We start from the raw sequence: 21052 nt of genomic DNA on the forward strand, positions 1-21052 counted from the left end.
TATTTGCTGGCAGCACACAACTAACAATTACAATCATCCCTTGGTATACGTGGGTCATTGGTTCCAGGACTCCCTGAGCATGCCCAAATCCACACATACTCCAGTCCGCAGTCTGCCCATAAAACCCTTGCATATGAAAAGTCCACCCTCCGTATACTCAGGTTTCACATCTTGCAAATACTATATTTTCATTACACGTTTGGTTGAAAAAAGTCTGCGTATAAGTGCATCTTCCCAGTTTTAACCTGTATTGTTCAAGGGTCAACTATATGTCTTTCCACAGAAAGAATCAATAAACTTAAAATCCTTGTGCTTTTATAGAAGACAGAACATATGCATTTGGATAACTCTAGTAAGTATTCTGTTAAGATAAACTGGGAAATCCAGAAAGGTCCAAATATTTTCATGGTTGCTTCCCACCTGGTTAAGAAGTATTACAAAGATTCTACTATATTTAATTTTTTAATGAAATTAATAGCATCAAGTACATCCTGAAAGATTTTGAGCACTTCAAACACTTGCTTATGAGGCAGTGAATACATTACATGTGTGGTACTTTTGTTATAATCTTATTCTAAAATCTTTAAGAAAAAAATTCCAGTCAATACAGCCACTCAAATGATATATTAATACTTATAGTTTTTCCATAAAATAATTCATTTAAAGTAATTTATTATTTTTACTTAAAAAGCAATTTACTTTTGAGAATGTATCTTTTCTAGTATATTTTTTCTTAATTTTATCATTGAAATAGAATATTAAAAACAAATCCTATTTTCATTTACTTGTATAGTAAACATACCACACTATAGACTTTCTTCTACTTTTAAAATTAAATTTAGCAATGTTTATAGATAACATTTGTTAACAAAGCAATATACTTTGGCTTACTGTCATATTGTTTTCCATGTATTATTTGTCACATTTATTGTCAATGGAATTTTGTAATGGTAAATGGCTTTGTGTATGTTCATGAGAAGTAAGGGATCTCCAAGGAAGTTCCTAAATAATTTACCATTAAGTTTAGCAAAATTTCTTTAAATACTGAAGTGGGTACTGCATGGCTTTATATTTCATTGAAGAAGCTGTACAGGTGCATCTTCGTGTTCTGGATGCTTCAGTTTTAAATGTCATGCAGTGTGGCCTTCCTTCCACCACTAGGTAATACCTTAAGGCAGGCTGGGCTTCATCATTAATGACAGCAGATAAGAAATCCACATTTTACACACATATTTTAACAATTTAAAGTACTCCTGGCTAAATTCTTATTGGACCCCACTAAGCCTTTGCTGTTTTGCCTCCTAATGAGGCTAAGAACTCACTCTAGGAGCAGAAATCTCCCCTCCTTTGCTGTCTGATTGGGGCTGCATCACTGGCATTTCAATCAGCAGAGTCTTTAAGCCTCTGGTCACTCTTGAGAGAGTAAATCCAGGCTCTGGTGTCTGCCCTCTGATGGTGGAGTCCCCTTTCTGTATGAGGCCATGATGGGCTGACAGGCAGAGTAAGTACGTGTGGAATCAATGTCAGTCTGCGTCTAAGATCCTGGTAAATCTTATTAACACCACTTTTGCCTTTTACGTGGAAAGGAGATAATACAGATTGTAACATTTCTTTCCTATACCTCTAGAGATCATCTCGTATACTCCAGTCTGGAGAGCACTGCTAAGGCAGTACTTCTATCCATAATGACCAAGAAAGAGATCCATACAAATTTAAAACAAAATAGGAAGACTTTAAAAAATCTTACTTCATCAGGAGTAGCCACAAAATTGATAGCTGTGTAATAGCGGTCATCTTCCTGGGACAGACTAAAAGTGAACTGATAGTCAATAAGAAGAGTATCTATGGAAAGAAAGAAATGCATATTTAAAAACTAAACACACACACAAAATAGAACAGGTCTTTAGAGATACAGGCTGCTTTTCTTATAAAGTAATGAGGAAAGCACTTTAACTCACCTGCACCTAGGTTCCTCAAAGAAAATCAAGTCTGTGAGCAGTATCATTTTATTTGGGTTAACCCATCAAACTGCTTTAAAGAAATGACCAGTTGTACAGTTTCAGCATAATATCAAATAACATCCATAATTATCTGAAAAGGCTATTAAAAGGGTATTACCATACCCTTTTCCAACTGCATGTCTGGTAAGGCCAGGTTTTTTTCATGTGTTTAACCAAAAAGATGTACTGCAACAGACTGAATGCAGAAGCAGATGTGAGATTACCACTGTCTTCTATAAAGCCATGGCATTAGCGTTGGATTCTAATCACTTCAGGGCTGCATCTGACTGTGGTTTTAATATCTCCATTCCAAATAACTAATGATGTTAAGTCGTTTCTAATGTGTTTATTGGCCACTGTAATATCTTCTTTCATGAAATGTCTTTTCAAATATTTGCCTGTTTTTAACTGGAATTGTCTTCTCATTCAGTTGTAAGAAGAGTTCCTTATATATTTTGGATATAAACTCTTTATCAAATATATGATAATTTGTCAATATTTTCTCTAGTCTGTGGCTTTTTATGGTTTGGATGGTTGTTTCCTACAAGTTTTAAATTTTTATATAATTTCATTTTAAATTTTTATATAGTTTCTCATTTTAAATTTTTATATAGTTTCATTAATCTACTTTTTGTTTACGAATTATGCTTTTAGAAACATATCTAACAACTTTTCCCCATGGAAGGTCAAGATGTTTTTCTCTTGTTTTCTTTTAGAAGTTATATGTGTGTATATACATATATATATAAAGTCACATTCACAGGTTCCAAGTACGCATGAATTTTGAAGGGATGTTATTCAACCCAGTACAGCAGGTATATAATTACAATGGATATGCCGTAACATTAACTCGTTTTTTTCTGGTTCCATACTCTGGTCTACCACGTGCATTCTCCCATAAAGAGAAAACACATTTACCCATAAAAACCTGGTGACCTTGCCAGACTGACCTTTCACCCCAAGGTGGTTAACACAAATCAGTTCCAGACAGAATGACAAAAACTTCAACCGTATTTTAAGAATTCTGTTTTTGATCTACATCCTAAAACACGAAATATGATGACCCCAACTAGGTAATGGCAAATAAAGTTTTAAGAGAACATAACATGGATAGACAGAAATGCATGCCTCTCTACTCTCTCCTGCTATCTGCTATGGACACATTAACGTTAACCCCAAACACAATTAAAACAGCTTAAAATAGTGCTCCTATATGTAGTAAACTTAACAGAATGTAAACATATCAAGTCAGGGAACACTTCATTGGTGGTTGCTATAGTCCTATAGCACTTACCATTCTCAAACCAGGTTAAACAATGAAGTTTTACTGAACTGCTTTGCTTCTAGAAATAAGAATTGCAAAACCACTTACAATAACATGTTCCTTTGAGAGGGTTTCCCTGGTATCGATTTTCTACCTCACATCTGGGGGAAAAAACAAAGACTATTTTATACTTCTATTTAAAACAGAAGCTGAATTCATTTTAAAACCAAGCAGATCCTTTTATATAAAGTACAGATAGTCTGGAACCATTATAATTGCATCCTTCACCATAACTCAGCTCAGGTAGTCTAGGAAGAGCACGCATGTTTCAATATTGACTGCTCAGCAGTTCACACACCAACTATATGAGGACAATTGACAAGCATTTGCCAAAGCAATGAGAAAAATCCAAATGTAATACAGCTATTTATTATAATGAAAAACACATTTTCAATTTTGTGTGGACTACATATTCTTCTAAAAGTGCAGTCAAAACATTTTTCAAATACTAATTTCTCACTTCTTTCCTATGTTCCCTGGATAAACTAATTCTCTTCTTTAAACACAAGTGAGAGAAGACTAAATACCAAGAATCACTGGAATAAGTGTTCACCAGTCTGTAGAAAAAAAATATGTTGGCCGGGCGCGGTGGCTCAAGCCTGTAATCCCAGCACTTTGGGAGGCCGAGACGGGCGGATCACAAGGTCAGGAGATTGAGACCATCCTGGTGAACACAGTGAAACCCCGTCTCTACTAAAAATACAAAAAACTAGCCGGGCGAGGTGGCGGGCGCCTGTAGTCCCAGCTACTCGGGAGGCTGAGGCAGGAGAATGGCGGGAACCCGGGAGGCGGAGCTTGCCGTGAGCTGAGATCTGGCCACTGCACTCCAGCCTGGGCGACAGAGCAAGACTCAGCCTCAAAAAAAAAAAAAAAGAAAAAAAATATGTTCTCCTCAGAAAACAATTTCCCTACAGATATCATCTATAAATATCAGCAAAACCCAGCCTCCCACTTCACAAAGCCATTTAGGTAAACACAACAGCTATGCACGAAGAGGAAAGGGCGGGAAGCAGGTGACAGCCTTTCCCAGGCAGGCATGCTGTGTCCCTTCAGCCAGGGTGATGAGCAGCACCTGCCTACATCTGTGATCTTGAAGGAACTTGAAAGTCTTACTTGATGCCACCTCATGTCTTTGTTGCATCAGCTAACTTAGGGTAAGAGTGATTAATTTTGCTCAATCACATTTTTCTGTTTAAAGGAATGTGGACCTAAAAGTTAAATTTAACCTTGGATTAGACTTTTCTTCACATATTGGCTTTAGGGCAACATGAAACTAGTAAACATATATGCAGATATAAACTAAAAAGGTAGACAGACCAAACCCTGCTGAGTAGCACTAGCGATGACGTCTCAATCACTGGTGGCATTATTACTACTGTTATTTAAGAAATAATGATGTTTGGCTGGGCACGCTGGCTTACACCTATAATCCCAGCACTTTGGGAGGCCAAGGCAGGTGGGTCACGAGGTCAGGAGATCGACACCATCCTGGTTAACATGGTGAAACCCTTTCTCTATTAAAAAACATAAAAAATTAGCTGGTCGTGGTGGCGGGAGCCTATAGTCCCAGCTACTTGGGAGGCTGAGGCAGGAGAATGGCGTGAACCCAGGAGGCAGAGCTTGCAGTGAGCCGAGATCACGCCACTGCACTCCAGCCTAGGCAACAGAGCAAGACTCCGTCTCAAAAAAAAAAAAGAAATAATGATGTTTACAATGATTAATCGGCTCAGTGTTTTGATACTAAACACTTTTAAGTCTTCTCTTGAAAATGAGTAAATGCGGATGCATGCGTTTTATGAGGTTTCCCCACAAGACAGCCCGGTATACACTGATTGAGGAACTATCTTTCCTGTTTCAACTTAACAGGACACCAAAAACAACTATTGCTAGTCCCACTATTGACAGATGAGGGGAACAGTGATTTGCCTCAAGAGCACCTTGCTCAGTGGAGGCAGGGCCAGGTCTGAAACCTTAAATGTGCCTGATGCTGCTGCACCTGCATCCTCATGGATGGGGACTCCAAACCCTCTCCAGGAAGATGCCTGACATGCTTCAACATGGAAAATGCTAGAGTAACAGTAAATGTTAAAGGTAAGAGGATCATTTCCACAATGAGACAACCAAACACCAAATAAATGCCATCACCAAAACACCAGCTCTTCCAACTCTACTCTTTGGGAAAGAGTACAATCTCTTCACATGACAAAAATGAAGTAGTTGCTGAAGTTAAAATGACTAATCCAAATGAACAACCCAGGAAATGTCAGTATCACTTAAACAAAAATGTGAATTCAAGAGCCATTAAGGAACTGCTGCTAACTCGACGACCTCCTCAGTTTGGGGATTGACCTGTCTGAAGTAGAATGGGCAAAATTTCAAACTAATCAACCCAGGGATCCCTCAGAGTCCACAGCAACAAGACACAGGGAAGCAGGTGGCTCTCAGGATGGGGTTCAGGCAGCTGCACAGCCTCCTGGTTCTCCCTGGTGGTCCAGGGAGTGTGGTACTCACAGCTGGCACTCGTCCCCCTTGACACCCTTGGTGGTGCAGAAGCACTTGCCCGTGTTGGTGTTGCACAGCGACGCGTGCCCATTGCACTTGCATGCTGCAGAGAAGAAAAACGAATGGAGGTCACAACTGGCTTAAAAAATTCTGACTATTGGGAGACTTTTTCCAAAACAAGCAATTTTATCTGAATTGAGTTCAGTAGGAAAGACAGATTAAAGTAAGAGCATTCAATGGGCAAGATTCATGATTTTTCAGCTAATGATAATAATGTATAGGTAACATTAAAGGAACCAAAATCAAAGGACAGGAGGAAAGTAAATGCTGGTATCCACTGCCTTCTGAAGCAATGACTATTCTGATCTTTTCAATAGACTCTCTTTTTCCCTGCTATGATTCTTTCATTCATTCAACAAATATTTGTGAAGCATCTCTAGAATGCCAGGTGCCGGGTGTGGGGATACAGACATAGCCGCTGCCCCTAGGAAGGTGCTCTGGAGGTGACTGTCCTCTGAAGGAGGGCTGATCTTGGCTGAGGTGCCTTCTCCACGATGGCCACATTTGGAATTACCACAGGACTCAGAACCAGGATCCAATGCCAAGGTCAGCGCTTTAGGGGCCCTCAGGACGCGCCACCCTTGCTTCACCTTCTTTTTTGCCTTTACAGAAAATAGTTCTTCCCATCTCCTTCCTCTGGCCATCTCAAAATCTCTCCTTTTATCATCCAACATAATACAAGCTGTGATAAATATTATACTCCAGTTGAAGAAAATGAAAGGTTTTTTGGTCAACACCTTTTCACTTTATACCCTGTTTTTGCTTGTGAATAAATGAAAGGCATTCAGTTGGAGAGAGGTATGCTTTAAAAATAAATCCTTTGGGGAAAAAAATCACCCAAAGAAAACTATAAAACAGAATAGTGCAGAGATTAACAGAATGGATGCTGAAGTCAGAATCATGAGTGTTTGACGCTTGGCTCTGTTGAGACTGGGGGAAGGTGTGTAATTTATTAGTGAAAAGCAAAGGCCTTACGTCCGTCTGCCTGGGTTTGAATCCAGCCTACTCTACTTGGCTCTTCTGTCACTCTGGAAATGCTACTTAACCTTTCTGAGTCTCAGCTTCCTTGTCCATATAATGGGGATTACAACAGTACCTATCTCATAGGGGTGTTTTTGATGATATGTGTATGATGTCTTAAACACAGTAAGCATTCAAGAAACCATAGCTACTATCCTTACCTAAGGACTATACGATTTTAAGAAGAAAACATCAAAGACTTGGTGCCATTTGCAGTATTCTTTTTTTTTTTTTTTTTGAGACAGGGTCTTGCTATGTTGCCCAGGCTGGAGTGCACTGGCGCAATCTCGGCTCACTGCAAGCTCCGCCTCCTGGGTTCACACCATTCTCCTACCTCAGCCTCCCGAGTAGCTGGGACTACAGGCACCCACCACCATGCCTGACTAATTTTTGTATTTTTAGTAGAGACGGGGTTTCACCTTGTTAGCCAGGATGGTCTCGATCCCCTGACCTCGTAATCCGCCTAACTCGGCCTCTCAAAGTGCCAGGGCTACAGGCGTGAGCCACCACGCCCGGCCAATTTGCAGTATTCTAAACACCATGCTTTCTACTGTGGATTAGGACTCTGAAAAATAAGGCAAACTCTAAGTTCTATACAATTGTACTCAGGCCCTGTAGATCTCACAGAGGAAAATGTGATGCTTCCAGAATGTAGCTGCAGATGTGGGGATGATGGCATCTGGAAGTACAACCAGCCCAGTAGTTAAGGTCAGCACAGACTGGACGTGGTTCTCAGCTTGGCCATATCTCACTGTGAGACCCTGGGCAGTTTACGTGATCTTGGGGATAATAAAAGCACCTGTATCTTGAGTGGCTAACAGTACAATGCCTTGTACACTCTACCACTCTGTTAGGTACTCTAGTTACTGTCTAACGGATAAAGTCTGTTCACAAAGAGTGGGAAAACATTTTTACCAAGTACCTTCTAATCTGAGCAAGAACTTTTACTTAGGAGTAGTGGGGAATGGCATTAGAAGGGTAATAAGAACTGCCCATGTCTACTGAGTATTGACTAGTATCCTGCAGAATGTGTGTCATGTACTGCTCTGCTTTCATCTCAACAACCACCCTATTATTATGAGGAAACTAAACCCCAGGGAGAGTAAGGGACATACAGCTAGAACACTGCCTCTCTCCTGGCTGGTCTTGGATTAGATTCTGAAGGGTCATGCCAAAGAGTTTGGAGTTGGGATCTGGGAAGTAGGTAGAGATTTCCCTATGTTTACTTTTCCTGCTCAGAACTTTGAAGAGTCTTTCAACTATAGTACTCATTATGTTTTTCAGCTGGAAATTAGAATAAAAAAAGCAGTTCATAAGCATTACCTGTCATAATTTTTGATATCATAATAAAATGTCCTATTGCTTGCAGGCTTCTATTTGACATAAAAGGAGAAACACAGGACTTTTTCTTTTTTTTTTTGAGACTCAGTCTCACTCTGTTGCCCAGGCTAGAGTGCAGTGGCGTGATCTTGGCTCACTGCAACCTCCACCTCCCAGGTTTAAGCAATTCTCATGCCTCAGCCTCCTGAGTAGCTGGGATTACAGGCACCCACCACCACGCCCAGCTAATTTTTCCATTTTTAGTAGAGATGGGGTTTCACCATGTTGGCCTGGCTGGTCTAAAACTCCTGACCTCAAGTGATCCACCAGCCCTGGCCTCCCAAAGTGCTGGGATTACAGGCGTGAGCCACTGTGCCCAGCCAACATGGGACTATTTAAATCTTTAAAATACACTAGAAGTATTGAGGAGCCTGGCTCCTGGTTAAAAAGCCTCTGTGTGATTTTTTAGGCCTGACCATAGGCAATGACGTAGGCTTTACCTGGCTGCCCCGGGGGAAGGGGGACCTCCCTACAGGCAGAGCGTGACCTATGAGGTGGGCCTGAGTGTGGGGCTCTGAGAGAGGTGCAGTTAAGGACTCAGGTCTACCTCATGGGTCACAATCCTTCACGTGTTTACATTCCTAGCCCTGGAGCCTTCATTCCCAGGCTCCCTATCTGAGGCCTTGGGCTGAGGTCTTCTTCAGGCACCAAGGCCTCCTGATGGGGGGAAGGGGGGGAATTCAGAAGACACTTTCCTAACAGACTCCAACTCAGGACTTTCCTACTCCTAGCCCTTATACCTTGCCCTCCCCACAACCTTAGGGTCCATATACTGCTGGAATCTTTTGTCCGGGGCTCTCTCCTCAGTGAGACGAGCCCCAAGACTCCCATGTCTGAGCTGATCCCTCTATTGACCTGTGCCCTGATCAATGGGAGGAAAGGAAACAGGGGAAGTTGGTACTTTCTCTGGTTTTGGGCCCTTGTTTATACCACTGCAGAATGTGGTCAAAGGCTTAACTCTAACATTTTTGGCTTGTTGCTTTAACCAGCTACACTGAAACCTTGGTTCTTTCTTTCAGCTCAGCTGAGCCTCTGACCAGTATGATTTAATAAGAAATGTGGTATCCAAAACAAAGTGGCTTTTTTCCTCCTACTCAAGTCAAATAGAAGTACTGTGTTCCACACCGATTTGCCATGAGTAAATCTGACCAATTTGACTTACGCTGACATTTCCCTCCATTGGTGGGATCACCGTAGAAGCCAGATATGCAGGTCTCGCAGTGCTTGCCTGTGGTCAGGTTCTCACATTTCTCACAGATGCTCTGATTGATGCATTTACTGTGGCCATTGCATTGGCAAGCTGGAAGAAAAAGAGTTTCAAGGGGTCTGTACCATGGAAGAACTGCATGGAGTAAGTTCAATAAGATTTATCTGCAATTATCTCTGTAGTTAATTTATCTTCGATAAATCATCAAAACTGGCCCATTAAAAACTAATTTGAGAAATAAGATAAAAAATACCAAAGAAGAGCTAGTCCAGGAAAACTGAAAATGTATCACAGCAAGGTGAAAGCCCATAGTGATACTAAAAAATATTTTTTGTTGTTATTCACTAAAAAATAACATATGCTCATGACAGTATATTTAAAAAATAGAAGGATGGGAAAGATCATATACAATCCAACCACCCAGAGACCACTGTTCACATTTGATATATTTTCTTCTGGTATTTTTCTATACAGTGTTACACAATTATGTTCATATTAATATTCACCTTTCTTTTTTAACTTAGATCACAATTATTTTACTACATTATTTCATTAATTATAAACAAAACTTTAAATTGCAGAATGATTTTGATGAATCTTAACAGTTATTTTACCATTCCCTTATATTCTAATATTTAGTTTGCTTTACATTTTTCATTATTAGAAAAATAACCATCTTTATGGATAAACATTTCCACAAGTGGGATTACTAAGACTCCTAATGGATATAAGGCTTTACAACTAGAAAGGTATATGAAGCCTGGACCTCTGAGGACTGCTCAGGACAGCTGCACAGGCTGTGCACTGCAGAACTCTAAGGTGGAATGGGATGGGAGAGATATTTACATAGTTGCACAACCTGCTCTGTAAGCAAAATCTGATTCTTCAGATCTGCCTTGGTGGTTGATCAATGTGATGTAGTTTTTCACCATCTTGGCAACCTTCTATAGCCTTGTACTTGTTCTGTTTATGCACCTGTTAGTATTTGAGTGTTTGAAAAAAAACTCAGCTGGGTGTGGTGGCTCACACCTAGAATCCCAGCACTTTGGGAAGCCAAAGTGGGTGGATCACTTGAGGTCAGGAGTTCGAGACCAGCCTGGCCAACATGGTGAAACCCCGTCTCTACTAAAAATACAAAAAATCAGCCAGGGTGGTGGCAGGTGCCTGTAATCCCAGCTACTTGAGAGGCTGAGGCAGGAGAACCGCTTGAACCCGGGAGGCGAAGGTTGCAGTGAGCTGAGAAAGCACCATTGCACTCAAGCCTGAGCAACAAGAGCAAAACTCCACCTCAAAAATGAAAGAAAAGAAAAGAAAACAGAAAAGAGAGGGAAAGGAAGAGAAAGAGAAAGAGAAAGAGAAGGAGAAGGAGAAAGAGAAAGAGAAAGAGAAAGGAAGGAAGGAAGGAAGGAAGGAAGGAAGGAAGGAAGACTCAAGGCAATGTGCCAGCTATCTTTAGGTGGCCCTACCACCCAAGGCTGGGAGGCAGGGCACACCCATGAACATGCTAATTGCACCCAGACACCCAGCTCCATTGCTCCTTCCTTCTTCCAACGAGGGAGGAGCGCACACCAGTCAACAACAGTCCAAGTGGACCAGAGCTGGAGTGTCCTGAGGCTGGCTTGCTAGCTTTTCCAGGACATCATACCACACCTTCACAACAGCTCAGCACACCCAACCACTGATCAATATTGACAGATCTACACATTTAGTTATTAATACAAATTAACCTTGAGGATTAACTAGTATAAGAAAATTCTCAATCTCCAAATACCACCAGGATAAACATGCACAGCAACAAATCCTGAAGGAAGGGTTAATGGAAGAAATATGAGAAAATGAAAAATACAAATTTTAGTACATTCAACAAGGCTTAAATTATTGCATCCACAATATAAGAGAGCAAGCTCTTAAAAAAAAAAAGCCCTTACAATATTTAGAGCCCTCGCAAAATGTAAAAGAATGAATAAAACCAAACTAGACAGAAAAAAAAAATCCTTAACAGGTTAAATAGGAGACTACATATTGCTAAACAGCAACCTGCAAGAAAATGCTATGAACTGGCTGGGTGCAGTGGCTCACACCTATAATCCCAGCACTTTGGGAGGCTGAGGTGGGCAGATCACAGGTCAGATCGAGACCATGCTGGTCTACATGGTAAAACCCTGTCTCTACTAAAAACAAAACAAAAACAAAACAAAAAAAAAACAAAAAAATTAGATAGGAGTAGTGGCGTGTGCCTGTAGTCCCAGCTACGTGGGGGGCTGAGGCAGGAGAATCACTTGAACCTGGAGGCGGAGGTTGCAGTGAGCAGAGATCATGCCACTGCACTCCAGACTGAGTGAAAGAGCGAGACTCCGTCTCAAAAAAATAAATAAATAAATAAAAATTATGAACTGTATGTTAACAAATTCAATTACTGAGATGAAATAGACAAATTACTAGAAAAACACAGATTACCAAAACTGACTCACTCAGAAAATGAAAATCTGAATAGATCTATGACAGACTGAATTAATAATTAAAAATTTTCCCACAAAGAAAAAGGCCAGGCCCATTTGGTTTCACTGGTGAATTCTATCAACATCTAAAGAATAATTAATGCTAATCCTTGATGAACTCTTCCAGTAAATAGAGGAGAAGGAGTATATTCCAACTTACTCTAAGAGGCCAGTACTACCCTGCTATGAAAGCCAGACAGTAATCACAAAAGAAGAAAACCACAAACTTATATCCCCCTCATGAATGTAGACACAAAATCTCCAACTAGCAAATAGAATCCAACAGCAGATTAAAAATATACATCATGATAAAAAAGTAAACATCATGACTAAATGGGCTTTATCCCAGGAATGCAAAACTGGCTTAACATTCTTAATTAATGTAATACATAGTATTAATAGAATAAAGAACAAAACTGCATGATCATCTAAGTAGACACAGAAAAAGTGTTTGACGAAATCTAGCACTCATTCATTATAAAACCCTCAAAAAACTAGAACAGAAGGAAACTTTCTCAACCCAATAAAGGGTATGTATAAAAAAAATCTAAACTAATATCATATTTAATAAAGACTGAATTATTTTCCCTTAAAAAAAGGAACAAGACAATGATGTACACTGAAAACTACAAAACAATGCCAAAAGAAAGTAAAGAGGTAAATAGACATTCCAGGTTCATAGGCTAGAAGATTTAACCTTGTTAAGATGGCAAAGGCCAGGCGTGGTGGCTCACACCTGCAATCCCAGAACTTTGGGAGGCAGAGGCAGGAGGACTGCTTTGAGCCAGGAGTTCAAGAACAGCCTGGGCAACACGGCGAAATCTTCTCTCTAAAAAAATACAAAAATTAGCTGGGTGTTGGTGGCTCACGCCTGTAGTACCAGCTACTGTAGAGGCCGAGGCTGGAGAATCACTTGAGCCTGGGAAAGTGGAGGTTGCAGTGAGCCAAGATAGCACCACTGCACTCCACCCTGGGTGACAGAGTGAGACCCTGTCTCAACAAACAAACAAAACTGGCAGTACACCACAAATTGGTCAATAGATTCAATGCAAATCTTATGAAACCAGTTGGCTTTTTGTTGTTGCAGAAAATGACAAGCCTTCCTAAAATTAATGTGGACATGCAAGAAACCCAGAATAGCTATAACAGTCTTGTAAATAAGAACAAAGGTGGAGGAATTAGATTTCCCAATTTCAAAACTTATACAAAGCCACAGTAATCAAAACTGTAATACTGGCAAAAGGAGAAACATAAAGTCAACAGCACAGAAATGAGAGCTTAGAAATAAGCTCCTAGATTCACAGCCAACTGATTTGCAACAAATGTGCCAAGAAAATTCAATGGTTAAAAAAAAAAAAGTCTTTTCAACAAATGGTGCAGGGACCACATCCACAGGCAAAAACAGAGTTTTGGACCCCTACCTCACACCATATACAAAAATTAAGTCTAAATGGATAAAGAACCTAACATAAGACATAAATCTACGAAACTTTTCAAAAAAACTTAGGAGCAAATCTATGTGATTTGCTCTGTGCACTGATTTTCTAGATACAATACCAAAAAGCACATGGGATAAAATCAAACAGATACATGGAACTTAATCAAAACTGAAAACTTCTGATTTCAAAAGGCATATTAAGAAAGTAAAAAGAAACCCATATAATGGGAGAAAGTATTTGCAAATAATATATCCAATAGGGACTTCAGAATTCATAAAGAACTCTTACAATTCAATAATAAAAAAGACAACATAACTGAAAAATGGGCAAAGAATTTGAATATATATTTCTCTAAAGAAGATATACAAAAGGCTAACTAATGAAGCTGATGTTCAATTTCATCAGTTATCAGGAAAATACAAATCAAAACAACAGTGAGATGCCATTTCTTGTCCACTAGAACAGTTTTAATTAAAAAGATGGTCAGTAACAAGTACTGGCAAGCACGTGGAAAAATATGAACCTTCATATGATGTTGGTGAGGGCATAAAATGGTGCAGCTACTCTAGAAAATCTCATGCCTATTATTCCTCATTTCCATGCCCAGCCCTAGGAAACCACTAAACATCTACTTTCTGTCTTTGGACATTTCATATAAATGGCATCATGCAATGCATAATCTTTTGCACCTGGCTTCTTTTACATAGCATGTTTTTTTAGGGTAATCCATGTCAGAAAATAATGCTGCAGCTACTCTAGAAAACCTCATGCCTATTATTCTTCATTTCCATGCCCGGTCCTAGGAAACCACTAAACATCTACTGTCTTTGGACATTTCATATAAATGGCATCATGCAATGCATCATCTTTTACACCTGGCTTCTTTTTCATAGCATGCTTTTTTTAGGGTAATCCATGTCAGAAAATATGTCAGTACTTCATTCCTTTTTATTGCCAAATAATATTACACTGTATGAACATACAATACTTTGTTCATCCATTTGCCAGCTATTTGGCTTGTTTTCACTTTTGCTTATTATGAATAATGTTGCTATGAGCATGATGCTATGAGAATGATGCTATAAGCATGAGCATTTATATACAAGTTTTTGGGTAACATATGTTTTCAATTTTCTTGGGTATGTACTTAGGAGTAAAACTGCTGGGCTATATGATAACTTTATATTTAACTTTTTGAGGACCTGCCAACCTGCATGGGAGTTCCAATTTCTACATATCCTTGCCAATACTTGTTATTAACTGATTTATTGATTATAGCCATCTCAGTGGGTGTAAAGTGGTATCTAATTGTGGCTTTGACTTGCATTTCTCTAATGATGAATGATACTGAGTATCTTTTCGTATGCTTATTGGCCATTTGTATTTCTTCTCTGGACATATGTCTATTTAAATCCTTTACCCATTTCTTAATTGGGTTGTCTATTGTTGAGTTTTAAGAGTTATGTGTTTTGGACATTAGATTCTTATTAGATATATAATCTGCAAATATTTTCTCCCATTTCTGGGTTGTCATTTTACTAGATACATTCTTGATATTAATGAAAAAGCAGAGATTTAAATACTTCATTAAAAAGTTAACTCCTAGTAGATTAAAAATGGAATTGCAGATCCCCCAAATCTTAGTAAGGAAAAAAGGGAACATGGAAAATTTGATCCAGTTTAGCAGACAAAAAATTGGTTCCTGGTGTTAGTTTACATTTTCCTCTTCTATTTCTTTTTTTTTTTTTTTGAGGCGGAGTCTCGCTCTGTCGCCCGGACTGGAGTGCAGGTTCACGCCATTCTCCTGCCTCAGCCTCCCGAGTAGCTGGGACTACAGGTGCCCGCCACCTCGCCCAGCTAGTTTTTTTTTGTATTTTTAGTAGAGACGGGGTTTCACTGTGTTAGCCAGGATGGTCTCGATCTCCTGACCTCGTGATCCACCCGTCTCGGCCTCCCAAAGTGCTGGGATTACAGGCTTGAGCCACCGCGCCCGGCCTCTATTTCTTTTTCTGATAATGGCTTCTTTATCTCCAATAACCACTTTTTCGGTTGGGTTCACATTTAGCTTTTTATTTTTTATCTGGAGGGTGGGAGTTTATATATTTTGGATGATCATCAGTTGTTACATACAGTGCAGGTATTTTCTCCCAGTCTGTCTCTGGCCTTTAACCTTTGTTTACAGTGGACTTCCCCTTACAAAGTCCTCACAAAGAGCCCTGTTGTCAATGGCACTGTCTGACAGGCTCTTAGAGAAGTTCTTGACCGCTAATCTCTGAGCAGTCTTTGCACCAGCCCAGTCTCTCCCAGTTGTTCTAGAAGCAGACAGATACATTGCTGAGTGGTCACTTCAAGTCTGAATCAAAGGTCAATTTCTTAGAATTGGTTTCTTAGGAACCCACCACCACTCCCAGCAGGTCCAGGTCAGGCCTTGGATCACACCTTCTCGTCTATTCCTTCTTGTACCAACCATTAGGAAGAAGGAAGGGGCTGAGGGAAGGGAGTTACATATACACAACGTAGCTTTCAAGGTTTTATTCTTCATAAATCAGTAATGAAACACTTGAATTTGGATATGCAAGGCATCTTACCTGGACAGTGAATGAAAGACCAGTTGTATCTGCTGTCCTCCAGACACATGCTGGAATTGAGCAGGGGCTGTGGATAGAAATTTCCTGTAGGGGCCTGCGAAGGCATCTTCACTGGTCCTTTATAGGAACCCTCTATGCATTTCCCTTTGCCAGTATTGCTGGGATCAGTACACCAGCCACAGCCTGGTTGCTCCAAGCAATGACTACAGGTACAGTAGCCTGAACAATTTTCAGCTATTAAAAAGAAAAAGTTGTAATTGACTATCACAGGTAGATCTGAATTCACTGTATTTAAATTACATTTTTCTTTAACAGACTATTCAACTGGCATGAGTCAAAAATACTATTCTGTCTTGATTATTTAAAAGAGATAACAAATGTAAAGAGCCCAGTATTCTGCCCAATACATAACAGAGATGACCCTTCCCTCCTCTCTCAATTCCAGGATATTGAAGGCAAAAGGGACCTTAGAGGTTATCTATTGGAAAGCATTTACTTTACAAATTAGGACATTCAGATATGGAGATATTACATGGATTGCGCAATATGCCATTGAGGATGGACAAGTTATTTCTGTACTCTGTGATCTGTCCTACATTTATTTACTGTCAATGAGCCTGATTCTGTATGAAGGTTCTCATCAGGCAGCAATGTCTCGATGGCAGTCTCTGGTCAGGTTTGAGCAGAGGTCATGTCCAGTCTTGTTTCTAAAATGTTAAGAGGCTGAGAGCACAGCCCCATGGCTGACTTGTTGCCTATACAGAGGGCATGCATAAGTGCCTAGGGCTCCCTTTTTCACTTACGGGGACAGGTGCTCATTGTATACCACTCCATACACTGGCCAAAAGGGAAAGAGGCCACGTAGGCATTGGAGTCCACACACTGCTTCATGTTGCTGCACCACATGCACTCAGAGCTGCCACTGGTGCACTCTCCACATGCTGTCCTCAAGGCACATGGTGTCCGGCATTGCTTGGCACTGTGGTTTGCTGGGAATGAAACCCAAGAGAGACACTTAGAGCCCCCACCACGTCTGCTAAGGTTAAATACTTTTTCTTTCTTTTTTTTTGGGGGACAGAGTCCATTCTGTCTCCAGGCTAGAGTGCAGTGGCACAATCTTGGCTCACTACAACCTCCGCCTCCTCAGTTCAAGTGATTCTCCTGCCTCGGCCTCCCAAGTAGCTGGGACTACAGGCGCATGCCATCATGTCTGGCTAATTTTTTGTATTTTTAGTAGAAATGGGATTTCACCATGTTAGCCAGGATGGTCTCGATATCCTGACCTCGTGATCCACCTGCCTTGGCCTCCCAAAGTGCTGGGATTATAGGCGTGAGCCACTGTGCCCGGTCAAGACTTTTCAAATGTGGGTGATGACCCATTAATGTGCCATGCAATCAATTAAATGAGAGAAAACAGAAAACAATAAAAGTCATCAACTACTGTAGTCAAGTGTATTTACATGCTTGCGGAAAAAATAAATTTTCTTTTCAAAGAGCATCAAGGACAAAGATGAGGAAACAGTGAATCTTTCCAAAAAGCAGGGCTGTAAGCCCCTGAGTTTGGGGACCCAGGATGAACTTTAGGGGTTTTACAACCCACTTGAATATGTAAAATCTCATGTTTGCAATTTTGGAGGGAAGAAGGACCATGGCATTCATTAAATTCACCAAAGGATTCAGAATTCTGAAAGGCTGCTGGACAGCTCCCCTAGAGAAGTTTAGAAATCATATTTTAAGGTGACTTCTACAATGCTATGAATTCTCTTCTACACCTCTGTAATTCCTCAGACAAAGTATTTTCCCAAAACTGGACACAATGCAAATGGAGTCCAGCCTCCCAAAATAACCCACAATTCCACCGACTGCTTATGAGTTCCTCTGCAGGAGGAGGAGGAGGCTCGTTTTGGGTTGTCTTCATGCCGCAGCAGCTACCCCTGGGCCTGCCTTTAGTTAGCCGAAATGTAGCCCAGAGAGACTGAGAGCTGGGAAGCTACTCCGAGTGTCTGTCCGCTCAGTACTCTCCCACAGCTCTCGCACAGTTCTGGGTTGCTTCTGTCCTCGGTTACAGAACTGCTCTCATCACTTTTCTCCCTGTTGACACTACCTTTCTGAACACTGTTCCTGTAGTGACTTGCTTGCTTTACTAATCTTTTCTTTGTTTTTATTTTCCTTCTTTGTTTTTTCTTCCACTGCATTTCTCTGCCAACACCAGTATATTTACCTTTCAGAGCAATTCTCAATACTTTTTCTGGTCAATAAACCTATCAATCTCATTGTTAATTGGAATATCCGTTTCTTTGAGTAGGTTACTAGTACTTTGAATAGTTAGTTATTTTTGGTTTTGTTTATAATTAAAACTATTCAGGGTCCCAGAATATTTCCTTCTGCTTCTGAAATCTGGGTTATACTCTGCTTTGCATGCTTGAAATCAATACTTCATCTGTTTTCATGACTACTTCACACATCTCAGCAATGAACTATGCCTCCTATGGTTTCTCTCACATTAAACTCTGAATACCACCTAATTCACCCATGAACTTACCAGGCCTTTCACAGACACTACCATTGAGTGGGTTGATGCAGGTCGCAGCCTTCAGTCCCCTAGTACTGGGTTCTGATAAAATTCCACAGAATCCAGCATCACTGGGCTCAGATGGCATCCACTGTAGTAAACTATTTGTAAATGGGGACATATCTTCCCAGCACCAGTAGGACACATTGATCTTCCGAAGGCCGACCCATGGGGTTAAAGTGAGCTTGGACTAAAGGCAAAAGAGACACAACTATGAATACAACCAACATCTTTTTTTTTTTTTTTTTTTTTTTTTTTTTTAAATTTTGGAGATGGAGTCTTGCCATGTTGCCCTGGCTGGTTTCAAACTCCTGAGCTCAAGCGATCCTCCCACCTCGGCCTCCTGAAGTGTTGAGATTACAGGCACGAGCCACCATGCCTGGCCTGAATATAACCAACATCTTGACCAAAACAAGCTTCTAGATAAAAACCACCAAGTTAAGTATACCCCATAGACATAGAAAACCTCTCTATCCCTTGACTCAGCCATGGTAGATCAGGACAGATCATCACTTCAATATGGCCATTTTATAAAGGATAAAAATGTAGCTCAGAGAAGACAATATATCGTAAAATTCACAGAAATCATAGCAAAGCAGTATTTAAGTTCTGAAATACCTATATGAAGAGATGGCTATCCCCAAACACAGGTTGAGTATCCCTAAACCGAAATCCAAAACACTCCAAAATCTAAAACTTTTTGAGTGCCAACATGATGCTGAAGGAAAATGTTCACTAGAGCATTTTGGATTTCCAGATTAGGGATGTTGAACTGATTAGTATAATGCAAATATTCTAAAATTCGAAACGCTGCTCGTCCAGAGCATTTCAGATAAGGGATATTCAACTTACACCACATTTGCTTTATCCATTCATCCATCCTGGTACTGGATTTTATAGGGAATAATAGGACAGTGACACCTGGGATAGTCTGTCTTCTGCTCTCCTGAAATTTCCTTCTCATTGCAATTTTTAAAAAGTTTTAAAAATCAAAATAAAAAGTTTAGCCAAGAAATGGTAAGTATTCCTAATTTTGGTAGTTATAAAACAAAAGATATACTGTATTTCCCTCCCTTTGTTTTCTTTTGAGACAGGGTCTCGCTCTGTTGCCCATGCTGGAGTGCAGTGACATGATCGTGGCTCACTGCAGCCTCAAATCCCTGGGCTCAAGCAACCCTCTTGTCTCAGTCTCCCAAGTAGCTGGAACTACAAGTATGTGCTGCCACTATGCCAGGCTAATTTTTTAAAAAAAACTTTTTGTAGAGACGGGGCCTCCCTATGTTGCTCAGGCTAGTCTTGAACTTCTGGGCTCAAGCAATTCTCCCTCATTGGCCTCCCAAAGTGCTGGGATTACAGGCATGAGCCACCATACCCAGCCTATTTCCATTTTTGAGAGGAAAAAATACACATGCCTACTAAAAGACCTAAAAAATAAATAGATCCAAAAGAAAGAAAGAAAGTTAAAAATACTTTTGAAAGGCCCTTCAATAATTTCTTTGCCTTCATGATAAAACTCAGATCCATTACTATAGTAGCCACAGCCTCGCAGGGTCTGGCCTTGGTTCCTTCTTGAAGCTCAACTATAAAAATCCCCTCCCATCCAGCCTGCAGTCAACCATGCAAACTTACCTGCAGCTCACTCAAAGAGCCATTCCCTTAATCATCTCCCTCTACATCTCACACATGGGAGTACTAATTAATGCACAGGAAGCCCTTCCCTCTTCGACATCCTAATTCACTCCTTCTCACCTTCAGGGGTCACCTCCTTCCAGCTTTCTACCAGCCAGTCTCTGTCCTAAAGGCTAGGCTGGGTGCCCTTTCCTGTTTTTCCATAAAAATCTGGGCTCTACCAACTGGGCTACATCTAGAGGTATAGCTGTGGAAGGTCATTACACTTCAGTTGTCTCTCATCTGTCAGTCTTATCATTAAGACTGTGAATTTCTGTTTCATAAACGTGGCCACAGCAGATTAGAATACCTAGAAATGTTTAGAGTTAGAAAACCTAAGGAAGAGAGAAAGGGTACCAGAAGTATATCTGTGGCCACCTGGTTGAACCCTTTTAACTTCTGTGGACTCGAGAGTCATTGTTAGAGATGCCAGGGTAATAAACAAAGCTGGGAACCATCCATTTTCTGAGGGAACGAATGACTACGGGAAAGGTCAGCTGCCAGTCAAGGATGGAATGCTGGAAGAGACCCACATTTGGACATGGGAAGAGAAACAACAGAGACAGTTGCCAATGGAGATTCTGAAATCTGAAAAAGCTATCAAAGTATTATGAAATGCCAAATGTGGTCACAGTAGCCTGAGGTAAACACACTAAGAATATGTCGCCAATGTTTGAGTGTCCATACCCTATCTAAGTTGCACTGAAAAAAGGGACTAATTGGAGAAAAGTAAATACAGGGCACCTCCCACCAGTCTCAGAATGGCCCTATAGGTGGTACACAGATGCCACATG

General features: G+C 40.5%; 1 protein-coding gene across 3 annotated transcripts in view; it reads right to left on the reverse strand.

The window, feature by feature from the left end:
• Positions 1–21052, reverse strand: part of ATRN (attractin) — a 179395-nt gene that overhangs the window by 58096 nt on the left and 100247 nt on the right. For all 3 annotated transcript variants that reach the window (XM_033185808.1, XM_033185810.1, XM_033185809.1), the window contains exons 16-22: positions 18561–18780; positions 16822–17007; positions 16019–16252; positions 9449–9586; positions 5836–5929; positions 3373–3425; positions 1748–1842 (exon numbers count right to left, since the gene is read on the reverse strand). In XM_033185808.1, coding sequence (XP_033041699.1) covers positions 1748–1842; positions 3373–3425; positions 5836–5929; positions 9449–9586; positions 16019–16252; positions 16822–17007; positions 18561–18780 — 1020 coding nt within the window. The remainder of the gene's footprint in view (positions 1–1747; positions 1843–3372; positions 3426–5835; positions 5930–9448; positions 9587–16018; positions 16253–16821; positions 17008–18560; positions 18781–21052) is intronic.

The sequence above is a fragment of the Trachypithecus francoisi genome, unplaced genomic scaffold, assembly GCF_009764315.1.
Source record: "Trachypithecus francoisi isolate TF-2019V2 unplaced genomic scaffold, Tfra_2.0 Lachesis_group21, whole genome shotgun sequence".
NCBI classification, from domain to species: Eukaryota; Metazoa; Chordata; class Mammalia; order Primates; family Cercopithecidae; genus Trachypithecus; species Trachypithecus francoisi.